Raw genomic sequence first — 23,126 nt, 5'->3', positions numbered from 1 at the left:
TTTGAATCAAATTTGTTTTAAATCTAGACATGTGCAGGTGGACTCAGCCAGTGCTAAGTAAGCCTGCCTGTTGGAGAGATAGAGAGACTAAAGCCTCAAATTGCGCTAAAAGATGCTGTATAAAAGACAGGCTACAACTTTTAGTCCTTGTCCCCCCCTGGGATTATTCTCTAAAATTTTACAGTTTATTGTCCCCCCAACTATGAAATGGGATTTTCGCCCCTGCATGAGATGCATTTTATTGGTAAGATGGTGCCACTGTGTGTTGCTGGCTGCCTGCTGCTCCTACAATGGTTGATGTTTCTGTTGTTTTTAACCCTCGGCACTACTCAGACTGAGTCTCTGCTGGTGTATGATTGCCAGTCTCTTTTGGATCTTTGACATAATGTCAGAGATTTAGGTGCATTTGACCATAGTGGACAGAAAAACTGTGGAGCACTTAAGAGCACTTCCATTCTGGCCTCCTCCCACTGGCTGCCTGTGCACTTTAGAGTTCATTTTAAGATTATTTTATTTGTTTTTAAAACTTTAAATGGTCTCGCCCTGTCTTACCTCTCTGAGCTGCTCCATCCCTACACTCCTGCCCGGTGCCTCAGGTCAGCTGATCAGCTGCTCCAGGAGGTACTGAGGTCTGAGCGGAAGCTCAGAGGTGATAGAGCTTTTTCTATTGCCGGTCCCAAACTATGTAACGACCTCTTGCTGCACATCAGACAAGCCCCCTCACTGTCCATTTTTAAAACTCATCTTAAAACCCATTTTATTCTTTGGCATTCGACCCAGCATGAGACTCTGCTCTTGTTTTAGTGTTTTATTGTTTTAACATTGTTATTGTTTCATTGTTTGTATATTGTTTCGTATGTTTTATGTTTTACGTTATATTTTACGAGCGACATGGGCCCGCCCTCCAATAGGCTCACCAACGGCAAGAGGGTTCAGAGGGGGCAGGTGCAGTGTGATTTGAATGGCAGTCTTGGGTGGGGGCCCTGATGACCCAATACCCGGACAGTGACTCTAGCCATGTCGACATTGAATGTCACCTCACTGGGGGGGAAAGAGCCTGAGCTAGTGCGGGAGGTTGAGCAGCTAGAGATAGTTGGGCTCACCTCCACACACAGTCTGTGCTTTGGAATCCAACTCCTTGAAAGAGGAGGGTTGCTTCCCTGCGCCTTCGGGTCAGGGATAAGTCTCTCAGCTTACGGGCCGAACAGCAGTGTAGAGTACCCGGCCTTCCTGGAGGCCCTGGGAAGGCTATTGGAAAGTGTCCCAACTGGGGACTCCGTCGTTCTACTGGGGGACTTCAACGCTCATGTGGGCAGCGACAGAATGAATGGGAGGAACGGCCTCCCCGATCTGACCACGAGTGCTGTTCTGTTACTGGACTTCTGTGCTAGTCACAGTTTGTCCAAAACAAATACCGTGTTCAAGCATAAGGTTGCATGTTGCACCAGGATTGCCCTAGGCCGGAGGTCAATGATCAACTTTGTAGTCTTGTCATCTGACCTCTGGCCGTATGTCTTGGACACTCAGGTGAAGAGAGGGGCTGATCACCGTGGTGGTGAGTCGGATCCACTGGCAGGGGAGGAAGCTGGACAGACATGGCGGACCCAAACACATTGTGAGGGTCTGCTGGGAATGTCTGGCATAACCCTCTGTCAGGGAGGACTTTAACAGTGCCTCTGGACTGGCCGACTGGGGTGGTGGTCCCACTATTCAAAAAGGGGGACTGGAGGCATTGTGTGGGAGGTGCTCTGGGAGTACGGGGTTGGAGGCCCTTTGTTAGCAGGAACTTGGTTTGCATAGCCAGCAGTAAGTCAGACCTGTTTCCAGTGGCGGTTTTGGGCATGGGCGAACCGGGCAGCCGCCCAGGGCGGCATCTCTTTTCCATAACGTATGGGGCGGCACGACCGCTTAAAAAAAAAAAATTATAGGCGCCGCAAAACGGTTTTCCATTATCAATATCGCCTGTTTGAGAAATTGGCAAATTAGCGCCCTCTGCAGCTGCAGGCGCCCCTAGAAGTTGACGCATTATGCACACTGCACAGAGATGCTGGGAAAGGTCAAGGGGAGGGGTTCAGGGGGGACAGTTCACCTCTGGGTCTTTTAAATGAAACGCAATGTAAAGGGGGAGGGTGGAGGGGTCCATTTATAGTACAATATTATAATGTAATTAGTTGCCAATCACACCTTGACTTTCTTCCAAACAAAGCAAATCTCATTCATGATATTATGAATGCAGGCCATGAATCCTGCACCTTTTATGAATCGTGAGAAATGACAAATAAAAATAGGTGCCAAGGCGATTCAGAGGTCACCCAGGTGAATTGGTTTGGTCTTGACTTTTGGTCGTGAGTGCCAATGTTGGGGGATGGGAATTTGTGGATTGCCCTGCCAAATAAACACAGAGATGGACAGAAAGCGGTCAAAGCCATCAGGTGCCCAGTTCAGAAAAAAAAGAAAAGAAGAAGAGGAGAAACGAGCAAAGGATAAAGGTATGCAATATCCTGTCTATGATAACAGTATCAAGGGCTAACGTTAAGGTTAACGTTAGTAACGTTAGGCTATAACTTAAACGTTTGTTAGCCATCTTGCTTTGTTATTTGCTATGCTTAGCCTATGAAATAATAATTCGGTTTTAACAAACCCAACAGTTTACTTCACCATTCGATTATGCTTTGCAACTAAACTGTTAAAAGTACAGTAATTATTTATTTAGATCATTTCGGTTAACGTTGGGCCTGTAGCCAATGCAATTTTCTCATGTAACGTTAACAAAGTTTCAAAGACGGAACACTTGCCATTTGATAACGTTACAACTCCATGTCGTGACAAAGGAAAGTTTAACCACAATACATTAGTCATAGTGTGCAAAGCATAGAATTCGAAGCAGTGACCTAATTTAATATATGATCAGACATTTAGCATGTAAGGGCATTTTTATGAAATTTGCATTTATGAATGTTTTGTTTTGTAAGTGCTTAGTTATAGCCTGTTGATGAGCATTTCAACTGCATTTTCAGGGGCACTTCTGAAATATTTTGGAGCATCCTCTGCCACTGCTCAAGATGAGCCACCCACCACCCCCATTACACATCAGCTACTCAGGCCTCTTCTGAAATGGTCCCTGTCATTGAGGAAGAGCACCTACGTATCCATGTCTCCAGAAACATCTCCCTGTACGTCTGCTTCTCCACAGCACGAACCTTCAGGTGCGTTTCTCATCTCTCTCTCTCTCTCTCTCTCTCTCTCTCTCTCTCTCTGTCTCTCACCCCCTCTGTCAATGTGTATTTGTGTAGAGGGGGTATGCCACTTTTATGGATATAGTGAATATTTTCAAATTTGTGTGATTTTATTTAATATTTTGTATTATTGTTCTCTGCTCTTCTTACATTTTTATTTTAGATCGTAAGCTATACATTTGCCACTTTATCGTGCACTGTTTTGTGCAGAATTGCCTCATTGTCATTTGGCAGTGTTGGGGAGTCTTTTCCAATCTGATTGTAAGCTATATGTTTGTCACTTATATAGTGAATATTTTCAAATTTGTGTTTTTACTTAATATTTTTATAGTTCTCTGCTCTTGTTACTTAAGTATTTTAAGCTAAATAAATTATTTATACAGGTTTGTGCACTTTAAAAGTAACATTTATAGTGTTTTAATAAAAATTACATGTTTGTGCAAAAAGTGGCCTTTTTTTTGGGTAGGGGGGTCGTGGGGGGGGGGGTGGGGGTGGGGCGCTCGGCGTGAGTCTCGCCCGGGGAGTAATTCAGTGTCGAACCGCCACTGCCTGTTTCCAGTGCATGTTGTACTCCGGCAGGGCTGCCCTTTGTGACCGGTTCTGTTCATTATTTTTATGGACAGAATTTCTAGGCGCAGCCAGGGGCTGGAGAAGGTCTGGTTTGGGAGCCACTGGATTTCATCTCTGCTTTTCGCTGTCTTGTTGGCTCCAGGACCTCCAGAATGTCCTGGGGCAGTTTGCAGAGTGTGAAATGGCTGGGATGAGAATCAGCGCCTCCAAGTCTGATGCCATGGTTCTCAATCTGAAAAAGGTGTCTTGCTCCCTCTGGGTTGGGGGAGAGTTCCTGCCTCAAGTGGAGAAGTTTAAGAATCCTGGGGTCTTGTTCACGAGTGAGGGAAGGATTGGAGTGAGAGATTGACAGGCGGATCGGCCACAGTAATGTGGTTGTTGTATCGGTCTGTCATGGTGAAGAGAGAGCTGAGCTGAAAGGCTGTGGCTGTTTGTGCTTTATATATAAAGTTGAGTTGAGTTGAGTAAGTGGTGGCATGAAAATCTAGCTCTTCCCAACACTTGAGTAAAAGTCAAGACATCATGTTGAAATACTACTTTGGTAAATTTCTAACTTTAATGTAAATCAAAACTACATTTTCTGCCCATATATATATATATATATATATATATATATATATATATATATATATATATATATATATATATATATATATATATATATATATATAAAATCGTCGGTCAAAGCTAGACATGCAAATTGCTCTGCTGTTGGTTGTAAAAATCAACATAAGTGCCTATATTCTGTTCCAGCTACAGAGCAACAGAAGAGACAGTGGTTGTGTTTCATATTTTAAGACAACGTGCCAACTACGGTTCATGTTAGCTTGTGCGTGTGTGCTAATCGCTTTGTGAACAAAGAGATCAAAGTGGAAAATGACTGGACTATCATGTAAGACAGCAAATAGGTGGTTCGCCGAGAATAAAAAAAAAATCTTAAGAACTCTTGTCTCTTAATACAGAATTTCCGATGTTGCTTCTTGTGCCCGTCATTCTCCTGATGCACAGGATGACCACACCCAACAGCACGACCACGGCATCATCTGTCATTGTATGTGTGGAGTAACATTTAGATGGCTTTAATTTGATCTTAACGCGAGTAAAAAGTCCAAACTGTGAAAGAAAATAAAGGTGTATAAACAAGCAGAGTAATTGTGGTGCAAGATAAAGCTGTAAGCAGTGTTGAACGGGCCCTCGCAGTCCACGCACTTTAGGGCATGCTGCCATCAGGGCTTCTACACACAATGCCTTGCGATGAAGAAGCTGTTCCTTTATAATTTGGTGGCCTGCTCCCGCTGATATTAAATAATGTATGCTGAAGTCAGAAAAAGTGTGTGTACTGCTGCATGATTCCCCAGACAAAGATTGAGTTGATGGTCCGCCTCTTGAGCTGGCTGAAGAAAAAGTTCTCACGAGGCATAATGCAATGAAATAGTTTCAGGAAGAAGCTGAAAGTATCATCACCCAGTAGCCGCACAAACCCTCAAGCTTCCTACAGAATGGTAGGCTCAAACTCCCCTGATGGTTTCAAAACACTGGATGATGTCACATTTGTGCTCAAACACAGTGTTCACAGCACAGATATGGAAGTTCCATCTTACTGTGCTTGCCCTTGGGAGTCTGTGTGGGAGATCTTGAAAAAAATCCAGAGAATCCAGCCAGATCAGAGAAGAACTGATTAACTAATGGGGTGTGCTGCATGATGAAAGGTAAAAAGTAAGAATACTGAAAGAGCTTAAAAAGGTGAACAGTTTAAAAAAAAAATTTATTGGTTATTGCCAAAATATTTATATATTGAGTAACAGGAGACATTGCTGAAATCTGTGATTTCATTTTTTATTTCTGGAGAGTGAAAAATGACGGCAGCAGAGTGAGAGACAAAACAAGTACTGTCTGCTCTCTCTAAGCTCAAAATTAACATTGCGGCTTATGGGGGAGCTGCTGGAGTGCTTGTTGCTCTAAGACTTCTACAGCCAAAAGTGTAAGTCCTACATCTGAAATAAGACCATGAGCTGAATGCCAACATGATGTCCTACATTTCTATGTATATAATGTCTGTGTGAAGTAAAAGATGTGGGATCCCAATCAAGCTGAAGAGAATTTTTTCTCCAGTTCTTCCAGCTGCTCTACACTCTAGTGATGATGTCACGCCTTCTAGCTCACGCAATACACACCCATTACAAAATCAGAAGACAGCCTAAAAAGCCTTAAACCTAAAACTGTGATGATTTGAAAACAGTAAAAGATTTTTAAAAACTGAATACATGCCCAACAGCGCAAAGTCTTCTGACTCTTTAAAAGGTAAAATGGTATCTGTAGCTCAAAGCATGAAGCAGTAAGCAGAAAGTCGATGAGTTTTGAAGAGGATTTTCAGATTTTCCCATTTACTTTTCATTCAAACTAATTAGATTGCGACCATATCGCCACCTATTGGCCAATTTACATTTGACACAAAGCCTCATCAGTCCGTGGAACACAATTACGAACATTTTTGTGATAATCAGACAGTATTTTGTAAAGATTTGCAAGATTGTCTGCTTTCAACACAGTATGCAGGAATTTGTTGTTTTATATTTCGAGTGTTTTTATGGACTATCAAAATTCTTTTGCTAACTTTTGTCAGGAGGGTCCAAAGATGCTTCACGCAAAGTGGAAGGACAGCCAAGAGTTAATCAGCTGTAACACTCACCAACAGGCACACATAGCCCTGCACACGCCCCGCCCACGCTCCACCCACACCCCGCCCATACCCCTCTACACCTGCAGCCGGGTGGCCTCGAGCTCCATGCGGCACAGACGTGCAACCAGCCAGCACGAGAGAGGAGTGGTTTGCTGTCAGGTAGGTTCAGTGTTTGTCTCCTGTGTGTGTGTGTGTGTGTGTGTGTGTGTGTGTCTTAGTTTCTGTTATCTTGCATGTAATCAATCAGACTCCCATCATGCAGCAGCAGCAGCAGCAGCATTGCTTCACAGCTCCAGGTTTCAGGTTCTCAGCACCCAGCAGAGACTGTCAGTCACTCTGGAGCCACACAGACTGTCATGGCAGCTTTCAAACAGGTGAACCACAGAGACAAACAGAGAGCAGATAATTCCTTAATGCTACTTAAGCTTCAGTTTCTTCTCAGTGCTCAGCTGCCGAACACACTGCTGCCTCCAACCAGGTGGTGCTACAACCCTGTTTTTATATATAGCGTCAATCATATTTTTACACTGTAATAACATTGTCTACACAAACTGAGTAGTTCAGGTATTCGGTAGATACACTTCAGACACTCGAGCCGTTGTGTAGTCCTCTGTAGGGTGGAAAACTTCCAGCTTTCATTAGCTTGAGTTCACACATGGTTTGTAGTCACACTGTACATCCTGCATGGCTGTCAAGGGAAAAACATCCTGTGTAAAACTGGTGATTTGACAGTTTTCAGATCAGTTTTTGAAGCTTCAAATCACTGTTACCAAACCTGAAGATGATAAAGATGATATCTGGGGCTGCAGTGTTAAATTTAGGGAGGGAGGAATTGAAATATTAAGCACCGTCTTCATCAATTAAATACATTTTTGTTTTTTATTTTGTCTTATTAATCTGATAAACTGATCTGAATCATAAATAAGTTATTTGATGTTGTTGTTTGTTTTGGTACATTTCATAAGTAAATGCTGAATTGGCTACTCATAATTCATTAACAAAGTAAGTCATGTTTTTGATTTGACTCATCAGGTTCAGCACCTCCTCCTGCTCTACTACTCTAAGACATTTTCCTACGCTTTGTGAAGTGATATCTATGTATGTGAATGTTTAATGCTTTAGGAAGAGATGCATCCATGTTATTTTGTGGAATGACAACATTTTGAATATTTTGTTCTCCTGTATTTTTTCATTCAAATCTATGTGAGTGTTGAGCCCTGTGAAATGGTAATATGATGCCAGTGACTGACAGTTGAAGCTTTTCACATGGCTTGTAAAAGTGTTGTTAGATTGTTAGAGAGATACTGAGCACATTGTACTATGTAATGCTGATGATCAGCCCACATGGTTGTTCTTTCTACAGTAGAGCTGGCAAGCAGATGGTTTACACAGATTAACAGTTTCATGAGCAGATTAGCTCAGAGCACCCGCTGCTTTACTGCCAGTTATCTGCCTGACTGATATAAACTCTATGCAGCTTTTATTTTGTATGAATGAGAAAAGGTCAGCCACCCTCATGTATGAATGATGAGCTGGTCGCTAAATGTATTTTCCCTTCATGTAGATGATGATGTGACAGCTGAGAACTGTGTGACTGACAGTGTGTGACAGGAGGTGGGTCAGATTAAACCCCGTCCTCGTGCTGACAGGCGCGATGCCTTGTTTGAGTTGTTTGAGAGAGTTAGGGCAGAATAACATGGCCCCTCTCCTTCAGTGGCATGGACTGGTTTGTTGAAATGACTTAGAGCAAAAATAATCTGAGAACCTTTTCTCCTGGCTGACCTGAGGCACTGAGTCAGTATGGGCTATACAGCTGACCTTACATGCAAGGGCCTCAGGGGATACTGATGAAATACCTGCATAATTAAACTTTAATAAAAAATGTGATCAACCAGCAGACATCTGGTGTTTCACTCAGAGTTTCCCACACGGTGGCCTGCTAATAGGAGCACTCAAATGTACTGCTTCATTTAATGCTTCTGTCTAAGAATACCCCACAACCCGACCCCTTTTACATGTTTGATCTACATCTATATCAAACACACGGCCTCCACACATTCCGCTGACGGTGCGGGATATTCATCCACAGCATGGATTCCACTTCTATCTTTCATTTGTGTTCAGCTTGAGGTTTAAAGAGCAGCCTGCTGTCTGTGTTGCTGGCCCTTGTTGAGGAAGCAGTCTAAAGTAAAATGGTTGCAGCACACGTGTCAGAGTTTCCAGTTGTTGTGGGGATGTTTCCATCAAGATGACATTGATCCGCTGGGTCTACGCTTCCTGTGATGGTGGGAGCAGATGGAGATGTTGGTGTTGGTTCTTGCAGACAACAACAGAGAAATTGTGCAGCTTGGTTAGCCCTCCACATGTTGGTGTCACTGAAGGCCGAAGGCGTTAGTGAGGAGACAGTAGTTACTGAATGTAACTCTTCTATGAGGACATGTTTAGTCCTCTAACTGCATGTTCTCACGGCAACAGTAAAGCACATTCATTATACACAAAATCAATGTGGTGGCAGAACCTGACACTGTTGATGGTGAGAAAAGCGATACACTGCCCATTCACCTCATGGCTAATATGAGACTTTCAATGATGGTTGAAGAAGATGAGACTGAGTCTATTCCTTGAGTTGTATGGAAACAAAAATGCAGTAAATATTGAATATTGATTGACAGTGAGTTGTAACTGAGGAGATCCTCAGAGGGTCACTTTACAGGATTATGGTATATTGTATTTTCTAATTTGTTACATGCTTCCATTACATTAGATCAACAAATAAAACAGCATGCCCTACAGAATGAGTCTACTAGCCTGTTCTATCCGCCCTGTGACATAAGAGGCCTGTGCTGTCTTAAACGTTAAATGGAAATCAGAAGCACACTGTTTTATGTGAAACTTTTTTTTGGAGTTGGTTAGGTTTAAGTAAGGACCATGTTGTGGATTATAACATGTACATTTAGTCTGCTTTAGAAAAGCGAGGCTATGGGTTGACTCCAAAAGCATTTTTATGACTTATATTTATGTTTCCTGTTAGGCGGCAACCGCAAGTGGCTGTATTATTACAGCTTAAAATGAGGACGTGAGGAGATAAGCAATAAGGTCTTCATAGAGAGGAGGGTAGGCATGGATGGTCAGGTTAAACATGCACAGGAGACTGCCGTTTGTGTTCTGTCAACAGCGAGTGTCATTATTAATGTTGCAATGTTACTGCATGTAACTGAAGTTGTGTATGTAATATAGGTATGTTCGTAGCTGAAGTTATACTAGTTACAGAGTTTTTCTAAAACAAAATGTGAGCGTACCACAAAGCTTCGGTTCACCTGTCGCTGTTGCGCTGCAGTGGTCATGTAGTTATGGAAATGCTGGTATATGATGTTTCAGAGGTCATTTGACAATCCTAATCTACTGAGTCATTTAGGTATGAGGATGTTTTATATTTATAGACATTATCTGACCAAAGAATGAGACAACAACACCAAGGATCTGAGCATTTAATGCCAGATCCCAGGAGGATCAAAGACTGAAAGAACATTTGACATTAGAAGTGATATGATAGATAAGATATGTTTTGTTTGAACAAAATGGCTGAAAAAATGGCGTGACACACATTAGACAGCTGGGCCAGCAAGACACCAACACTCCCCCAGCAGACACCAGCACTGAACCTCTGGATGAAAATTAAAGATTTGACCCCACAGTATATAAAAAGCCAGAGTGTTGTATTTCTGAATAGGAAGTCACAGATTTACTCCATGTAGGGGGGGCCCTAATGTAGCATCTGTAAATATTTGAATGTTGTTATGTTCAGTTGAGTTGAACTGGGACAAACGGACAGCATGAACACCAACATCTGATGAAGAGGAAGTAGGAGTGAGGAGAGAAATAAGCATTAATGTGCAGTGTGTGTATTAGTCTGAAATCATGCCAAACTATTGGAAATTATGAAGATTTGGTGTATCAATTTGTGGTCAGGCCACTTAGCTCCAGGGCTAACTGAGCTACTTGCTAACAACAGCTAGTAGGCATGGCCAAAGATAGCTGCAGCAAGACATGTTTTGACTGTTTGCGGTTCTCGAGCCCTCTATAGTTTTGGATCCACCTTTGTATTCTGGCCATTTCTCACAAATTGCACCTGTAAAAGTAGCTTTGGCCAGTACTGATTACTGATACTACTGTGTTACGACCAGGGCCAGGGGAGACCCTGGTGCAATCCTGAAAATGAAAGTCCCCTCCTCCCATCCCCAAATGACCAGCAGCAGCAAAGCATTTTTATATATTTTATATATTTATATTTTAAGGTTTTATATAAAAACACATTTTGGAAACAAACACACTTGCACACACCTGCAACCAATCACACACATGACAACACGTACAACCTTTGGGATTGTGTAGTTCATACAATTTGATTTCATGTCATAGCAACAGCACCATGTGTCTGGTTTCCTGAAATGGAGGTGAGTTGTTATATTGAACTGTGAAGCGTGGCGCAGAAGTGTCGAGGAGGAAGAACTGGACTCCTCATCTCACCCACATGGTCCTACTGGGTCCTTCCCCTGGACCACCTACCCAGATCTGCGTTTGAATTCCATACTTCCACGACAGCCATTTTGTCACTTTCTCTCTACCCTTGAAGTCTACCATCTCCCTCGTCCCTACACCTCACACAGTAACCACCCATTGCATTCTGAAATCCTTCTCCCCCCTCAGCTCTCTCTTCTACTGTTCTTAGCCCACTACCATCCTCATCCTAATGTCAACTGAGGAAGCCTCTTCCACTCTGCTATCCTCACTCTCCTCCCCTTCAGACGCTCTCTCACCCCTTACCTCCCGACCGTCACGATCACTAGCTTCCTGTTGTGGCCCGCATCCAATTCAGGACGATGGTGCTGGCCTTCAAGTTTGTTAATGGAACTGCCCCTGTCTACCTCTTAACACTGGTCAGACCACACGCCCCAGCATGAGCGCTTTGCTCTCAGCAATGGTGGTACCAGCTGGCCAGCTGATGTAGTGGAGCAAACAAAGGTCGCTCAGTGAATTCAGGATTCTTCTCTGTTCAGGCAGCGCAGTAATGGAATGAACTTCCGACCAATATCAGACAGCCGAATAACTCGCCATCCTCTGCAAAAGACTCAGGACTCACTTGTTCAGACCTCACCTAGACCCTGCATGGTGTGACTCCCTCCCACCCCCAAGACAAAAACCCACATATATGCACTTGTATGTTCTCACCCTTAGCACTTAGATCATAGCACTTATGCACTGAAGGTATCCTTGATAAATATCAGCTACAATGCTCAGATGAGGACTTGAACATTGTTTCTGTTTTTCTTTTTACACTATCGATTGTGATATGTTGTGGTTTCTTTTCTGTGACAAATGTACTTATTGTAAGTTGCTTAGGACAAAAGCGCCTGCTAAATGCCCTAAACGTAAATGTACCTTTAAAATTAGTCATTTATATATAATCTGGTTTTCCTGCTACCGATACAAGTCAGTTAGTGCTGCTTTGTGTCGTACACACGGTTTCCACAGTACAGTAACAGCTACTTTAATGTTGTAGTTAGATGCAGTATACATTTATTTCATTGTGGAACTGTAGAACAAATTTCTTAACTTTCTTGTCTACTTTCACCCTGCTCTTATTTTTTCCCTCTCCCTCGCTGTCTATTCTGATGCAGGATGGAGGAGTCTGACCTGCTCAATAAGAGGCTGCAGGCCATCACTGTAAGACTTCACTCTGCGCAGTGTCTGATAAACTCTAGCACCAGTGTTGGCATTTTGTAGCCATTCCTACGGTTTATACTGTTCTGCACTATGGAAGACAATTACACCCTAGAAAAATATGTTTGTTTTTTTTTTTAAATATGTTTTTTTTTTGGCCTTTTCTGGCTTTATTATTGATAGGACAGCTGAAGAGTGTGACAGGAAATAGGGTAAGAGAGGGGGAGTGACACGCTGCAAAGAGACTCGGGCTGGGAGTTGAACCAAGTCGGCTGCAGAGCCTTGGCACATGGGTCACGCGCTACCAACCGAGCTATGCGACACCACAGAAAAATGAGTTTTGACTGTTTCTCAGAGATGTAAGAAGCCCAGGAGGTGACATTGATGTGCGCATGAGTTAGTAAATTGCGCACACGCTCTTAAATAAAAACACAGTAGTGGTAAACACATGAGGATGGTCATTCCTGAGTGTCAAGTCTCATGTGTTTTCATTTCAGTTTTCACTGAAACACTTAACCTGAAAATATTATAGTTATTAAATAATGGCTTCACATCACAATATCTCTGAATACAGAGGCAGATAACGAATAAATATATAATCACATTCTGCCAGTAGAAATGATTTCTGTCCCTCCAACCAGGACACAGTACACACACACGCGCGCACACGCACATGCACACGCACACGCACACACACACACACACACACACACACATATACATACATATATACATATATATGCATAAATACATACATGCATACATACATACCTACATACATATATATATATATATATATATACATATACACATACACATATACACACATATAAATATACACAGTCCACAGTATAAATACACACTGCAGCTTGCTCCTCATGTACAGCTGTGTGTTAAACAGGCAACAGACAGAAAATTACAGACAAACTTTGAACTTTAAGGTTGTTGGAATTTTGACAGCAGAGTAGATGCAGGTGCAACTGTTAGTTTCTTCAGAGATCAGCCTTTAAAAAAAATAAAGTGATCATCCAACAAAAGTGTTTGAGAAAAGGTAGAATAATAACTGCAAACAAAATCATATCTTTATTTTAAGACCTCTATGGACCAAGTTTATTACAGTCTTATTTCCAAGTGCAGGTCTAATCTTTATTCATTATAACTTATAACACTATAACAGAACTCTGCCCAATTACGCACATCACACATAAGTTTAACTTTATTTATTATCTAAATCTCTTGTCAAGTTTAAGTTCTGTGTCATAATTTAAATGTAATATATAGATAATGGCATTTTTGGCATAAATTCATCTGACGTCTCTTAAAGCCGTCTAACAGCTGATCCAACGGTGATCAGCTGTAGCCGTCATCAGAACGGATGTTGATGCTTCTTATTTCACTAACTCGCGGCTCCATAGAGACTTTGAACTCAGAGAATTTTTCAGAGTGGCTACAATCCTTATCTGAAGTAGTGAACACCTTCTAAACATATATCTGCTTTTCTGGCTGACCTCACCTGCTTCCCCTCACTTGACTTAAATCCAGGGTAACTGTGCTGAGCACTCACTCATTTCTCTGACTGTCATGTAACAGGACAAGCATCGCATTCAGGAAGACATTAGACAGAAGAAACTGGAAATGGACCAGGAGAAAATCAAATTACAGCATCTAAAGGTACAGTACACTCAATTACACTGAAACACTGTCTGACTTGATCTTGAGGTAAACTGTGATCTGTTATCTTCTGTTTATCTTCATATTGTTCTTCCTCCTGCAACAGGCACAGAGGTCACCACTAACTCTATCAATATCTAAAGCTGCTGCTGGGAACTTTAATGTCTTGTTGTTTCAGGCAGCCGGGCCATCATACACCACACCACCAGACTATAGAGCAGCTTTTTTTCCTCAATCCATCCCAGAACACTGCCATAAAAATCATGTAAATGTTATGACTCAACTGCTTGTCTTACAACTCAGTGACAGGCATTAAGAATATTATAAATACTATATATAGAGATATCCAGTCTTCTCACTGACGGTTGTGTCTGCTGATGTAAGTCATGTAGAGGCATCAGTATTGAGACTGTTAAAGTTAGTTAAATTAGTTCACAGACCTTCACCCACAGTATCGAAGTGTGTGTTCTGTTTGACATCATCAGAAAAAAGCTCTGAGAGAGCAGTGGCTGCTACAGGACTCAGCTTCCCACAATGCAACACACTTTCTGACTGACCAGCAGCAGACCAGAGCACTGCAGCTCAGCATCCACAGGTACAGATATTCACACACACACACACACACACACACACACACACACACACACACACACACACACACACACACACACACACACACACACACACCCCAATGTGAGGTATTGGACTGACCTGCACTGTGTCCTCATCAGGATAGAAACTGAAGTGGAGGCTTTGGAGAGAGAGGAGTCTATGATCTCTACCAATGAGAGCTTCATCCTCAACAGACTGAAGGCTGTGGAGAAAAGTTCAGATGATATTATCAAGGTACACGCACACACACACACACACACACACACACACACACACACACACACACACACACACACACACACACACACACTGTTTTTACTGATTGTTTTCTGTCTTCTAGGAAGTTCAGGACAGCTTTGTTCCTGGTGAGTCATGATATTTTTTTGGATGTTATAAGAAGACCGAAAAGGAGTCAATGTTCACAGTTCTGGTTTCTGTCCCACAGAGCCACTAATGGTCACCACAGTGATTCCTGATGTCCCAAAATCCCTCTCTCCCCCATACAACAAACACTCTGAACCAAACACACCAAGAAAGGGTGAGACCATTTCACTTGTTTCTGTCAAGTCAGTTGTTCTTTGTAGTTTATCATGTTTTTATGTTCACGCGTATTCAAGAGTTCAGAATTCACCCATAATCCTATAACGTGGTGGCAAAGAATCTCAAAAGAAAACGGTAGTGACAAACAGAGCTTGTACCTGGCTCCCTTGCAGAGGACAGCAGCTTCGGTTAGTCTGATGTTGGTATAGTAGTAGTAGAATACTAACTCTAGTGTAGTCCAGTGTTGAAGTTTGCCACTTGTTGCTCGATAAGTGTAATTCATTAAGGAACACACTCGTCATTGATTAAATCCTTTATTGCAACAAATGATAAACAGTTAGTCTTAGCGCTGAAGGCTCCCCTCCAAAAGCTCCCCTGTTTTGAGAAGCAGCGTGCTAAGTCAATCTGGGGAGCGCAATGCATAGCCCCCTTGCAGGAGTGGAGTCGAAGCAATTAGATAAATTAGCTATTAGCTCAGACTAAGCAGGTGGAGGCTGGGGTGGTGGTGGCAAGTTTGCCAGCAGCAGTGATGTGCGTGCAGCAATGTTGAAGGAGAGATCAGTGAATGACGGCTTGGGTTTAAATGGACCACCTAACTTGGAAGAGTGGATGTGGTTGGTCAGAGACTAAATGTTGATCTGATCAGCTGACTGTCAGCTGACTACAGCTGGGGCTTATGACTTCCATGTCCTGCATGAATTGCGCTATGCTTCATTTTAAGCACACTAACATCAAACAGAAGCTGTCTATTGGACGGGGCTGGAATCTCAAGACACTTCACTTCAATCTAATTTTGATGGTTATGATGTGACTATAGATGATTATCCATCCATCTTGATGCATCAAAAAAAAAAAGATTCTAGACATGATTTATTTTTTTCTTACTGGGTAACTACCTTCTTCTTTGAACCCACTTGATCCATGGTTAAAAAAACAGATGAGTTTATTATCTCTGCTCGTGCTCAGCCATTCTCACCAAATCATAATAAGTTGCAGAGCTTCAAATGTAAACATGACATGTGTTTTACATCTGGCATGTTTCAGTTTGCAGTTGGTTCAGCCATAAGTGATGTACGGCCTGTTCTTACAAAATTGTTGTAGGTGATCACAATATTAAGGACTTGGTTTTAAAATTCTTATTCTTTACTTTCCAGTATGGAAATATAATCTATGAGGAGAGAAATCCGATGAATGTTTCCATATTCCTAGTATTTAGCTTATAGCACTGTAAGGCTGATTTAACCCCGAATTGCCCTGGGAAACCTGGGCCGACAGCTTGGTTGGTCCCCAAGGTCAGCCCAGGTTATTTGGTAATGGTAAGGGTGTACCGATCCATTCTTCAATCTCTTGAAGAGTTCCAGACTCATCGGGCCGTCCCTGTGAATATCAAACGCATTTGATATCTAGGACTAAAAGACTTGATCGCCATTGTCATTACATCAATAGTTTTACAATATCCAATGGGAGAGATATCCCGAAGCAGTTGACTATATTGCCAAGCAACGGTTAACAAACTTAGCCCTTGACACTTACGTTAGCCAGCATAGGCCAACTACTGTTGATGCATATTAACCACCATATCACCTCCTGTTTTCACTATTGTTAATGTTACTGCAACTATTTGTCACAATTTCACATGATAGATCATGGGAGAGAGGACTGTGAAGGTTCTCTGTATGTGTGTGATGCAATCTGATTTCACAGTCGGTCCTTGTTTTAGCCCAGTTTAAGAGGGGCCAGGTGGGTCTAGATCTAGCTCTGCAAAGTATTTGCTGTACAGTATTCTTCTGGGGATGTAGATACTGTCAAAGTTTGGGGGTGGGAGTGTATCAGAAAACATGGCAGACAGTGACTGTCACACTATCCTGTTTCATCCAAGAACTGCAGCTTTGCATTTCCTCAGTCAGAATTATGAAACTGTCATATTGGGCAAAAATTGTAAACTGTGAACCTAAGCATGTGTACCTGTGTAGACACACTCATTATCTGATGATGATCGAGAGAGGAGACTTGGGAGGCATAGGCTGTGTAACAGCAGCTGGGCTGCTAACGCCCGCGCTTCAAACACTAAATTACCTCTGCTTTTACTAAAGACTGAAATGTTTGCTCATACAGCTTTTTTAAATATAACTGAAGTGTAGGAACAGCAGCTGAAGTTGTCATTGCTTATCATGGAAGTAACCTGGACTTGTGTTATCATGTAGGTGATATTAACATGGACTCTGTCTGTCTGTCTTCCCTCTGTGTCTCAGCTCCATTTGCCATGGAGGTCATTGTGAGTAAAAACCTGTCTACTGGGGAGAGCACAGTACTCTCTACTGCATCAGTTCTCCCAGAGGAGATACATCAACACTCAGGGCTCAAGGTTTACGATGACGGCAGGAAGTGTGTTTATGCCCTGAACTCACAAGAGGTATTATCTCTCGTATAACAATAATAATAATACTAGTAACTATAATAATGACAAGAAGAAGAAGAAGAAGCCACAACAAGTCAGCAGTGGCTGCTTCAACTGATCCAGCCATTGAACTACTAACCACACTATCACCAGACTCCCTTGTCAAATGTAGTGATTTTCCTAAATGCACTAAAACAATGCACTTTAGACCATGTGTCATAGACAGTTTGAATAGGACCCATAAAGTTGTTATCAGCATGTTAACACAAAGAAAAGGCTGATGTCAGAATACCAAGAGTAACTGTAACTGTCTATTACTTTGATCTTCTTCCGTGCAGTGACCCCTTCTATTTGTTTTGGAACATCATCTGCTTTTGCCAGTGACTTTGCACTGTGTTCTCCTAACAATGTCCCATATTTTTTTAAACTTTTAGGGGTCATGTGAACAGAGCTGTGGGTATGAGCTGTCAGCCAATGAGGTGAAACACTTGCTAAGAAGCACCACAATGCACCACCAAGTACACCAATCAAACTATCATCAAAACCACAACAGGAGAGAGGACCACTGTTTTTACAAGCACCAAGATGAAACAGACAGAGCACTGGGGTGTGACCTTAGACACCCGGGGGGTCATTGCGGTAACCATCTCCCCCGAAACAACAGCTCAGAGAAAGACTTGAGCTCTAGGGAGAAGTGGCAGAGAAAACCAGGGGCAGAACATCGCTTAGGTCCACTAGAAAGCCATTACAGAAGGCAGGAAGAGAGAAATAACCAAAGCAACCTCAGGGAAGGTCATCACCATGGAAACTACAAGGGGTTGGGAAATCACTACGACAACCAGAGAGATTGTCACTACAGTTCATACCAGGTGAGAAACTGTGTTCAAGAAGATCGGCCTGCAAGCGGCATCAACAGAAGCAATAGTTTGGTAAGTGGAGGCAGAGCCAATGGCTGCCCTCCTCCCAGATCACATGACCAGGAAGTGCTGTCCACCTGCCAACCACTGCTCTGCTACACTCCAGCCAATTATGTTGCTCTTAGGGATTACATCAGTGTGGAGGAAGAAGAACTTTATCACTTCAATCCACCCTCTTATCACAACCATGATGGGAACCCCCCCACTGCTGTATATGACTCTGCCCAGTCTGACAGAGGTCCCTCCCCCCTCTTCAGAGATGACACTCCCTACACCATCCTCAACACCATGGAGACCATTGAACCAATAACAGCCATCTTCATGGGCTTCCAGACAGCTCAGGATGTCAGCGGGCAGGGTCGAGAGTTTGAGGGCTCAATGAAGGCCGAGCTGGTCATCATCGAAGACAACGCTGCTATCAACAGCATGAGGGAGAAGAAGAGCCAGGCCACGCTTGGGGGCAATAGTTATCCAACAGGAAGTTCAGCTAATGGAATCATGGGACACATGAAGGGAATAGGAGACAAGAGGATGGAGAGACAGGTGGGACCAGATATCAGAGAGATCCCCAAAAAACACAGACTTTGCTGTACTGTCTGCTAACTGGACGTACTAATGGCAGAGTGTCTGTATCAATCTGCTAACCTGATGACTAACTGCAAACAAGCCCACAGACAGTCTCTGCTGGAAACCCAATACTTTATGTAATAAATGAATCAAGTAGCTCCACGATAGAGAAAGGAGTCATTTAAAGTGATGAGCTCAGAGCTCTTCACTTTAAGTGGTTCCATCCAACATTTGAATGTCAAGATTTAGCACAGTTAAATCTTGCCACTGTGCACCATCTGCTCAGCTGCAAACAGCAGACAAGCATGGTCAGAAAATAGCTGGTGAAAATAGTGGAGCATTCAGCAGCTAAAGAGACTCAGAAGTCAGACTTCATAAAAACCAAAACAGACCTGGAAGGAGAGTCACTGCACCAAAGTAAGGCCTGTTTTGCTTTGGGTGTGCTGGATGTGGTAATATGCAACAAAATCTATTCTATTGATGCAGTAATTAAAAGCTTTACCAATATATTTATAATCTGAGCATCAAACTGCTGCACGCTGTAGAGCTGAAAGGTGGCAAAACAACCTAAGGCTGGAAGTTTCTGTCAGGTCTACAATCATCAGAAACATATAGGCACTGTGAAGTTATAGCTTATAAATGGAGGTGATAAAATGAAGGCTGATTTCCTTTATCCACTTTATAAACACAGCATGGACAAACAGATATCGTTGATGGCTGTTTGTATCATGAAAGTTGTTTTTTGAGCCACATATAAACACAGAGATGAAGAAGCAGCACACTGCCGTCACAATCATTATGTCATTGCTGCACCTGCCACAGCGCAGAACAGGGAGACAATCATGTTGTCTACCACAACTGTAATAAATGTCAGAAGGGTTCAGAGGGAGGAATGTCTCTTTCAACACACCAAATCTTAAAGCTGTGGAATATTACATAATCCATCTTTGCTCACTATATCTTCACTTTCTTACCTTCAGGCATGAATAAACTGCAGGTCATTTTCTTATTAAAGTCCAAAAATGTCAGGTCAATTATTGGTATAGGCTAAAATAATATTGTGCATAATTTCTGAAAAGGTTGTAAGTTCTTTGTTGGAAGAGAACATTTGCTGTGGTCAGCTGGAATTCAGAGGTTACAGTGAATTTCAATGGTGAGCACTTTTCACTGCTGAAAGAATATTATACATCATACTTATTATAATATATACATTAAATTCTCCAACGACCTGTACATCTCTTGCTATCTAAATCATTTTGTACTCTTAAATAATATAAAAATAATATCAAATGTGTTTATGAATAAATGCAAACATGCAGTGCAATTTAAACACACTACCCATGGGTATATTCAGCGTATCAAAGAACTTTGAAAAATGTATAGAAAACAGACACAGCTACTGTCCTTTGGCTCCCTCTGCTGGTTGACAGGTGCTGTTGTGACCTAGTTTATATTAATCAGCAGCCAAGATGCAAGTGTATTTGCATTTCTGGTTTGCAAAGTCAATTTCAGGAAACCTAATTGGTACCCAGAAAAGTAGAGCAACTTCGCTTCAGCTGACTGAGACTGAGAAGAGAATGTATAGGTAAGACATGAAGCAGGAGGTGATCTGGGGAGATAATGAGATGTACTCCACCTCCCTAACCCTAACCCCCCACCACACAGAAGTTTGTAACAGTGGTAACCTCTGACAGAGTGATGGTCAGTCACCTCACTGTGTATAAATAAATCCATGGAGCCATCTGTGGATCTTCTCTCAGCCCAGCTTTCCGTCAGTTTCTCTCTGTATATAATCTATAGAGCCACCTTCATGATCACAGTGATCAAAGTGGCAGTATGTAGGAGACACGTTAGTGTTCCAATAATAGTGCTATGATCACTCAGTGGTGTGTGTGCTGCTGAAGATACAGCCTAACACTAAACCACCTCTGGAACAACATCTGTATATGTATTATATGTTTTGTTTTCCATTGGACCATCCTCCCTGTTAAAAAATAACAAATAACAAACTGCTCAAAAGCAAGATGCCGCTTTTATTTTTGATTCTTTAAACAGAAACGTCAGTGTGCTGGCCAAACCAACAAAAACCAGCAATTATGTTACATGACAAAATAATTACTCACAAAATTTGCAAAAAGAATGCACAGATATATAATTACTGGATCATAATTATGTTAAAGACATCTGATCCAGATTTTGCACTTCAAATAACATTTTTTTTTTTTTTTTTTGCAGATGCTTTTTCTTGTATTGTGTTCCCATTCCACTGATGCGTCACATTTTTATACTAAATGTAAAGGGCATGTGTAATGATGATGCTAATAAACCTTTGTATTGATGAGTGATAACAGCTTCCTCTGTGTGTGTGGTGCCCTAAAAACCTCATCTCATCGTGTGTGTGTGTGTGTGTGTGTGTGTGTGTGTGTGTGTGTGTGTGTGTGTGTGTGTGTGTGTGACATTAATCCTGTATGATGTGAATCAGCTCAGATGTCCCACACAACGTCATGCGGGATAATCAGTCTGTGTTATATTGACACTGATGTCATCTAATTATACTGTATTCTCTCTCTCTCTCTCTCTCTCTCTCTCTCTCTCTCTCTCTCTCTCTCTCTCTCTCTCTCTCTCTGTGTGTGTGTGTGTGTGTGTGGGTGTAGGATACATCCTGTAGCTGTCAGCTTTATGTCCAATGACATTAATAACAGTACTCATCGGCGCCGACAACGTGAATCAGTCTTTGCGGACAGATACCATTGTTCCTGATGCTGCTGCAGGACAGATCAGTCAACAGTTTACATTCACACCTCAACCTCCACCACCAAGCACCACAGTGGAAAAATACCATCATTGTATCACAAAGCTATTTGAATGCAATGACATGGTGTTCATCCACAGATTAATTTGTTTTGTCATCTACCATTTGTAAGGTGAGAGTAAAGTACGAGCAGTGGTGAAGAAAGTTAGTTACTGAGTTCCTCTTGTAATCTACAGGGCAGGTATTACAGCAAAGTTCATGTTTAATAATACTGATATCTGTTAAGATGGGGAATAGACTATATCGTATGAAGTAACTACTCCTCTATTTCAGTGTTTTAAACATGTAATCAGTACAACATATGCAAATACAGTGGTCCTACATTTCTCAATACATACATAGAGTGCAGTATCTGCCTTAAAGTCCCAAAAGTCAAATAACTGGTCATCGTTTTTAAGCAATGAAAATGACTTCAAGAAAACATATGCAAACATAAGCACTGATCAACCTGTTAAGTAGGTCTGTGTTCAGCACTGACAGATCTCAGTTTTATACAGGCACTTAAATTATACAGGGGGAAATACACACCTTTATGCAGTATTTATTTTTTCTAGGCTTATTCACCCTGGATTATGATTGATGGTTGTATTCATAATCTCATGTACTGTATCTTAAAACTAAAGAATCCAACCTGAAATACCTGCAAGGCCACATTTTTGAGCATAGAGAATTTCTATGAGGTGACCAGAACAACATACTAAAAGTCCTAAGAAATACTAGTTCAGGAAATATGTTTAATTCTCATCAATCCAAGATGTGTGCCAGTAAGGCCAGATAACAATACATCCCAATGGGGCTATTTTTTTCCTTTACTCCGATCAAAACGAAACTTTTTTTTTTTTTTTTAGTTTTTCTTTTTGTGCCTTATTGGCACACATCTCGGATTGATGAGAATTTAACATATTTCCTTTACTAGGATTTCTTAGGACTTTTAGCATGTCGTTCTGGACACCTCATAAGCTCATAATCTCTAAGCTGCAAAAAATTATTTTACAATGAGTCTGTCGTAAAACACTACTTTGCCTAGACTAGTAGTTTGAGTCAGTGTGATCATGTCTGTTATCACATTGAGCCTTTGAGCAAAACACATGCTGAGTCAGTGAGAACTGAAGAGCACACTGCTGCACTCATGACAGTGTGTGTGTGTGTGTGTGTCTGTTGTGATCCCAGACTGACCACAATTACCAGTTCATGGTCAGCCTGCTGCTCTGTCTCCACTGCTGCCTTCATACTTAAGAACCTCTTCCTTAATCCTTAATTGTGCTGCTTCATCCACTGTCTATGCCCAACATCTCAAATGGTCAAACCAACTCATTGTCATCCTCTAATTGACTTTGTCCCTTCCTCACAAGTAATAAGTAATGGTTTCAGGAACAAAACCCACAAAATGATATCAGATCGA

At 41.9% G+C, this 23,126-nt stretch overlaps 1 protein-coding gene across 1 annotated transcript; it reads left to right on the top strand.

Annotated features, from left to right (window-relative positions):
- The first annotated feature begins 1,017 nt into the window (after positions 1-1,017).
- Positions 1,018-21,248, top strand: LOC119011165. Its single transcript, XM_037084087.1, has 11 exons — positions 1,018-1,365; positions 3,949-4,126; positions 4,769-4,857; positions 6,433-6,645; positions 13,798-13,878; positions 14,364-14,473; positions 14,610-14,724; positions 14,831-14,855; positions 14,936-15,028; positions 17,283-17,443; positions 17,863-21,248. The coding sequence occupies exons 1-11, from the start codon at positions 1,018-1,020 to the stop codon at positions 18,946-18,948; spliced, it is 2,499 nt and encodes an 832-aa protein (XP_036939982.1). The 3' UTR covers positions 18,949-21,248.
- The last annotated feature ends 1,878 nt before the right edge of the window (positions 21,249-23,126 follow it).

The sequence above is a fragment of the Acanthopagrus latus genome, chromosome 21 (assembly GCF_904848185.1).
Source record: "Acanthopagrus latus isolate v.2019 chromosome 21, fAcaLat1.1, whole genome shotgun sequence".
Taxonomy (NCBI): domain Eukaryota; kingdom Metazoa; phylum Chordata; class Actinopteri; order Spariformes; family Sparidae; genus Acanthopagrus; species Acanthopagrus latus.
The sequence above is the reverse complement of the archived record's forward strand: the minus strand, read 5'-3'. Positions and strand labels throughout refer to the sequence as shown.

Excerpts from the sequence above, each read along its gene's own strand:
- LOC119011165 (XM_037084087.1), top strand. The coding sequence starts at position 1,018 with ATGTCGACATTGAATGTCACCTCACTGGGGGGGAAAGAGCCTGAGCTA. Across the intron at positions 6,646-13,797 it reads GAGGAGTGGTTTGCTGTCAG|GACAAGCATCGCATTCAGGA; the intron begins GTAGGTTCAGTG and ends GTCATGTAACAG. Across the intron at positions 14,474-14,609 it reads CTGCAGCTCAGCATCCACAG|GATAGAAACTGAAGTGGAGG; the intron begins GTACAGATATTC and ends TGTCCTCATCAG.